This window comes from Arachis ipaensis, chromosome B04 (genome assembly GCF_000816755.2).
Source record: "Arachis ipaensis cultivar K30076 chromosome B04, Araip1.1, whole genome shotgun sequence".
Taxonomy (NCBI): Eukaryota; Viridiplantae; Streptophyta; class Magnoliopsida; order Fabales; family Fabaceae; genus Arachis; species Arachis ipaensis.
The window spans coordinates 108060416-108067494 of record NC_029788.2 but is presented as its reverse complement, the minus strand read 5'-3'; the positions used below and the strand labels follow the sequence as shown (position 1 = coordinate 108067494).

Below are 7079 nucleotides of genomic sequence, written 5' to 3'. Positions count from 1 at the left end.
CTAGACTTTGTACGTTATTTAAAGTGATAGTCGTCATTACTTTTTTTTTTTTTTTTTTTTTTTTTTTTTTTTTTTCATCACTTTGACGTACTTAGTTAAAAGACGTAATAAAGGTTCCTACTTTTAGTAGAGTGGTTCAATTACAGTCACTTATACTACCATGGTCTAAGGCAGGAGGGTTTGAGTGAAAGACTTCTACCATTCAATGTTCGACTTAACCCGTTTTTGGTAGGTAGTTAGGAACGTTTTAGAACGTCCGTTTCAACAACCTTATTGTCTCTACGAGGAAACGCATATAAAAGTTAACGTAGGTTCCTTTTAGCTCCACCTCACACCATTCGTTGGATACGTCGTATGTATGAAGTAGGTTAATCTTTCTATGTTCGACTGACATTAACCGAACTTTAATTGATGAGTTATTTGACCTCCTTTTTCTAGTGAAGTATGTGGTAAAAATTCTAGTCGTTCGTACACGTTATGTGGAACGGTGTATGTATTGTGTCTGTGATTGTGACTGGACAACCCATCCTTCCATGAAGGAAGCCATCAATTTATAACGTAGTAAGAGAACGTGTAGTAAACGCGGTGCCCTAACTTCAAGTTGGACAAGTAGATTATACGTGATAATGATAGCTGATACTTTATAAGTAATCCATTTTCTTCTAACGTTGAAGGTATAGGTTGAACATAACATACTACTTAAAGTATAATTGTATCCGTCGTGTTTTGACTTAAAGTATTGATCATGTTGTATAAATAACGATGTACTTTGGGTATAGGTGTAAATACCGTAGTATGATACTGGTTTTCATGTTATATAAACGAGTTCACTTTTTAAGAAAATGAAAGACGATGAAGTTAAACTTAAAATCTTTTTCTTTAAGTTATTCCAGATCAAGTTCTGTAATCACACTTTCCCACCTTCCTTATCTTATTAGTAGTCGTAACTGTAAAAAATAACTAAGTACTTACCTGACTGATAAGGTAAGGTTGATGTCAAGTCGTCTATTCCGTCGTACTTCGGCACTTATCACTATGAAAGACAGACGACAGAGTGAAGTAGTGGTATGGAACAGACTAGTTTTCTATTTCAGCAGGCTTCTAAGGTATCTTCTGGATCTGTCTGCATCCCTTCATATGTCTTGTACTGAATATTCAGAGTCTTATATTTTCATCAAATACTTCTATGTCATGGTTGTGTTTCTCGCTATTTCTGTATGAATTTTAAATAGTTTCTTTCCTTTTAAGTTCACCTTTCATCTTAGTGTATTTTAAGACTTCCTGTCTATATTATCCAGGTTGGCTTTTCTCATACAAATATTCTTAGGAGCATTATTCACCATGCTTGCTTGAGGTTTCCGAACCTTGCGTCGATTATTAACAAATCAGGTCAGGTCCCAAGCAAATCAAAATACTCAAAACTTAACAGGTCAGTTCCTCGCCGCGAAGGAGCTCGAAAAGTTTTTGTAATTTTTGGAGGTGACACATCAGAACGGCAAGTATCTCTTATGAGTGGTACAAATGTCTGGCTTAATTTGCAAGCTTTCCATGATGTAAGTGTCCCCCAATCAGGAAGACCATAAAGTTTCTGTTCAGTATACATAATCATCTGCTGAAGTGTAATCATGGTTATTACAGCTTGAGGTTACTCCATGTTTGCTTTCCACAACAAGTGAATATGAATCCACTGTGGATGGGAAGAAGGCTGATAATGTCATGAATAGAACAGTATGGTCATTGCCGTAAGTATTGTCCATTTAACCTTTTCCTAATCAGGACAAATATGAGACTTTTAACCCTGAAAAAAATCATTTATAGGCCTACAATTTGCAGCTTAAGCTTTAGGAATGTTGGTACTTTACATTGTAGTAAAGCCTCAATGACCAAGTGGTCAAGGTTGATATTTGCCACCATCACTATTCAAACAACAACAACAATAACAACAAGAAATCCTTATCCCATTAGATAGAGTCAGCTACGTGGATAAACGACGCCATTGAGTCTTATCATGATTATGTCTACAGTGAGATTATTTACACATAAATTTCCTTTGACCACCTCATTTATAGTCTTTTTAGTTTTCCTCTACCTTTCGCCATCTGTTTATCTTCTGTTTGATCCACCCTCCTTTGGATGCTCTGGCAATCTTCTTTTCATATGTCCAAACCACTTGAGACGACCGTCACTATTCAAAATTCAGTTAAATTTCAGCACCAATAAATTGGCTTTTTGCCAATTAGTCCAAATGAATCTTATATCACTGTTTTGCTTTTGGATTTTTGCATGTGTCTTAAACCATGTCATCCTGAAGAAAGCAAATTTTTTGTTCAGTTTGATTCTAAGAATTAGCACCCAGAAAGATATCCATTTATTTGTGCATTCCATTTTGAATTATGGTACATGCATGTGACCTCTGCATATTGTAACTAGAGTGAAGTGTTTGAGTCATTGTTATCTTTTGTACAGTTATTCTCTCGTGCTACGACATACAACTGAGGAGGTACTTGCTGCATGCATAGAAGCAATTGAGCCTGATCGGGCTGCAATGACGTCCAACCTGCGGGAGAAAGTAATGAATGATCTCATGGAGGGTTTTAAGGACCATAGCTGGTTTACTGGGTTTGATATTGCTGATGAATTGCCTATACGATTTTCACTCAAACAGTGGATCAAGCTAGCCAAGAAGGCCGAGGCAACAGTTTTTATTGCAGGTATTAAAAGCTATATGTGTTGTGTAGATGTTAAAACCTTGGCCTTAATTTCATTGTTAATATATTAATTAGTTGGAATGCATTATTAGTATCAATGTCAATAGTGGAGTGTGCCTAATATCTTAATGAGAATCATATATGGTTAAAGCCAATATTATTCATAAGAATGATCTATTCAAAAGTGGAAAGGCTATTTGTTCAAGTAGTGACATGACCCGAACAGGAAGCATGCTTTTAACATTTTTGTATTATATTATAAATCTGTAGTTTAGACTTCTAGACATTTCTGGCTAAAACGAGAACTTTGGGAATGTCTTTACAAGATATATCATTTGTTACTTGTAGTTCATGGAGGCATTGGAGAAGACGGTACGCTTCAATCACTGTTGGATGCTGAAGGAATTCCTTACACAGGTTTGTTTATATTTCATACTGAATATATGGGATTATTAGGTATGCGGTATTAACTGCATAGGTTCAATTTTCTTTCATCTGTTGAAGGTCCTGGTGCAATGGCATCAAAGATTTGTATGGACAAAGTTGCAACATCTGCTGCTTTAAAGAATGTATGTTTTCGTAATTCAAACATGGTGTCCTTGAATGATGAGCACTCCTATAACATTGTTTTCCTAAGTTGGACATGTTTTTCTGACTAAGCATTCAAACATCGTGTTATTTTAGCTGGCAAACTCGGGAATTCTTACAATAAACAAGGATGTCAGGAAAAAAGATGATCTCTCAAGTAAGCCTATAAATGAGATATGGCATGACATCACCCAGAAGCTACGGTGTGAAACATTATGTATCAAGCCAGCGAGAGATGGATGTTCAACAGGAGTTGCAAGATTATGGTAGTATCAGTTTGTTAGTATCTTAACAAATATTGCGTTATTTACCATGATTGAAAAGGTTGTTTCAATACTTTTCTGCTCATTTTATTGTTATGCAGCTCCTCAAGTGACCTTGCAGTATATGTAAAAGCTCTAGAGGAATGTCTACTAAGGATTCCTCCAAATAGCTTATCCAAGGTATAGATAACGAATAACATCATGTATTTATCAAGATTTCTTATGTTGGGGAATTACTAGTAATGTTACTTAGACGTACAATGTACAGTTTTATACTGTCTTACTTGGTGTGACCTTAGTATGTATTTACTATTTACAATATTGTTGTGTCCCGCAAAAATAGAATATACTTCCCTAGTAAGTATAAAATTCAATATCCTTCATTCTTCTTCCTTCTTGTCTTATTTAGCTGGAAAAATTTCCCTAGAAATATTAGCACTAGAACTCAGATAAATTTGCATTTTTTGTGGTAACTGTTATATCAATACACACTCTACATGTGCTCTTCAACTTTTGATTTCATGACGTTATTTTTCTCTTGATTGATTGATATGCAGGCACATGGTATGATTGAGATGCCAAACCCTCCTCCAGAACTCTTGATCTTCGAACCATTCATAGAGACAGATGAAATAATCATGACATCTAAATTTAAGAACGAGACTGCTGATGGTCTCATGTGGAAAGGGCTTAGTAGATGGGTAGAAATAACAGTTGGAGTTGTAGGAAAACGCGGTTCGATGCACTCGTTAAGTCCAAGTGTAACTGTGAAGGAAACCGGTGATATTTTGTCGCTAGAGGAGAAGTTCCAAGGTTTGTTCCAAAGACTTAATTGTAGTCTTTATTTTGTACAAACATAGTTGCAATTAGCATGATCTTCATGCAAATTTTCATAGTAGGATAAGACTTTATCTTGTTGTTCTTATGAGTGTTTGGGAATGTGACTTCCTGCCACCACTGGAGAGAGTTTGTTGGATCTCTTGTCGATCTTTGTCTTTTGTTTATGTTTTTCCTTTTTCTAGAATAGCTACAATTTTTTTTTTACAATGCTTCATCTTTTAATGTCTTTGTATATTCTTGGCAGGTGGGACTGGCATCAATCTGACTCCACCTCCCTTATCAATCATGAGGTACATTGATGAGATTCTACATCTGTTTCCGCCACAAAACCTTCTTTATGGCCCATAATTTCTTAGCTTTCTTATTCTGACGTTTATTAATAAATTCTTTATGGCATTGAAATTCAAAATTAACAAACAATCACAAGATCATAGCCTTTTGTTGTGACGATAAATAATTATATTTAAGAGTTGATCATGTACAAAGTCTGCTGATCACTAAGTTCCTTACAACTTGTGACAAGGTTGATACTTCTACCCTGATACTAATTATATTAACATAACTGCCATTTACAGATTGGTAAAAAATAATCCAGACAACTACTAATTAAATAACTTAGCTTTAGGGGAAAAAGAGGAATGGATTGACATGTTACAAAAATCTGAATTTGATAAAGAAAATAATTAGATTAATGGTTTGTACCTAAATATTCTGCATGCGGCATTTTGTTTACCTTTATCAAATGTGCAGATGCACACTCAGCTTTTTTCAATTTTGATCACTGTAGGTTTGTCGAAATACTTGATTTCTTGGCAATGTAATGCAAATCCATCTTTCTAGTTCAATATTCAATATAAAAGAAAATTTACTATGGAGTGAAGAGTTCCTGGTTTATGCTTAAGTTGATATTAGTCATTTCCATCATAACTATTTACAGAATATGTGGAAAATTTTTGTTTCTTCACGCTGCAATGATGCTGGATTGACCTACTTTTTCTGAGTCAATTTTTCTTGAAGTGCATTTGAGTTTTTCCTTCTCTATTACAGTGCAAATGCATTGGAGAGATGTAAAAAGCACATTGAACTTATTGCAAACACTCTACAACTGGAAGGATTTTCTCGAATTGATGCATTTGTGAACGTTGACAGTGGAGAGGTTCGTTGATTTTCTTGTTTGGCATGTTATTTTTTTCCATTTTTTATCGCCTGATATGTTTATGATGACTTGTCTTGATGAATAGCTAAAAATTTAAGCTATTCTCTCATAAATAGCTGGGAGATGGGGATTTGAAAATTTTGAAATAAGAATAATGATAACAATGACAATAACAATAACAATAATAATCATCCAAACATGCTTGGTGCACAAAAATATGAGGGAAAGTTGAAAGTAAAGTGCATGCACAAGAATGAATTCAAACATGCTTTGGTTATAAGCTGTTCAAATGCATTGCTGTTTGTTGTGAGTCTATCAATCGAATGTTGCCACAACTCTCAACTCATTGAAATGAGGACAATAGTCTTCTCATATAATAGTATATTGTGTTTCAATGACTTCTTCTCACCTAACACCTTTATAATTTTCAATGTTTTTAGGTTTTGATTATAGAGGTGAATACAGTGCCTGGAATGACTCCTTCTACTGTTCTGATTCATCAGGTAAAGTACCTCCAATGATATGATATTTCTTTCTCTTATTCTTTCCATGTGTATATTCTACTAGGCATTCATGAGGTATGTCATTTTGTCGCTGATATCCCTTAAAAACTTGACAATTACACCACTGTAGTCAAAAGCTAGCCAATACAACCCCTATTTGAAAGTTTTTGTCAAGCAAAATCAATCAATTGGGTACCACAAAATAAACGTCGATCTTTGAGAGATCATTTTGTCAATTAATATTTTGATAGTCAAAATGGGGGTTTACTCCTTTTGTTGCATAATTATGCTAAAGCAGTTAACCTTATTGTAAAGGCTAGTGATATGAACTTGAAGGAAATGGAATTGAAAATTCATTGTTATTACTTAGAAAAAAACATGTACAAGTTAGCATCTATATAAATATATAAATTACCTTTTAATATTCAACATATTTTATAATTCTAACTTTTCTTCTCATTTCATGTGAATCTCAGGCACTAGCAGAACAACCACCATTATATCCTCACCAATTCTTCCGTAAACTTCTTGATTTGGCTTCAGAAAGATCCACGTGATCTCTTGTTTTATTATTGTTTCCAAAGGTGATCACATTGAAGTTATCATGTATCACTTATATGAAAGTTGTTGCCCTTTATAATGTAATGCTTAACTTTGGATCATTTACTTGCTTCCCATTTCTGAATGTGTTCTCAAATGCAATCATTGATTATATAGTTTGTGTACTCTTAAACTGTTTTTGAAGAAAATGATTTTGTTAGGATACATTATGAAATTGGCACCAATACTTAACTCATATGGATTCAGCCTAGCGCCCTAGCCTAGTGAAAAGTAAAAAGTTGTGCTATCTAGTATTGTAAAAATATTCGTTAAGAATTTAAAAACCTTTTTATATTTGTACCCTAAAGGTTTTCTCAAAATATGGAATAGTCTAGCCCACCCGTTTGTAGATATTATCTGCTTCAGCATTCTGAGATAGAAGAAATCTTTCACTTTCATCCATCGAAACACGTACACAAAG

The 7079-nt window shown here is 34.3% G+C and overlaps 1 protein-coding gene across 1 annotated transcript in view; it reads left to right on the top strand.

Annotated features, from left to right (window-relative positions):
- Positions 1-6828, top strand: part of LOC107639645 — a gene marked incomplete in the record, with an annotated part of 15981 nt that extends 9153 nt beyond the window's left edge. Inside the window, 13 exon segments of the mRNA XM_016343200.2 lie at positions 1064-1106; positions 1299-1553; positions 1639-1742; positions 2467-2711; positions 3057-3125; positions 3213-3277; positions 3393-3562; positions 3661-3739; positions 4117-4372; positions 4644-4689; positions 5447-5555; positions 5996-6058; positions 6535-6828. Coding sequence (XP_016198686.1) covers positions 1064-1106; positions 1299-1553; positions 1639-1742; positions 2467-2711; positions 3057-3125; positions 3213-3277; positions 3393-3562; positions 3661-3739; positions 4117-4372; positions 4644-4689; positions 5447-5555; positions 5996-6058; positions 6535-6615 — 1585 coding nt within the window.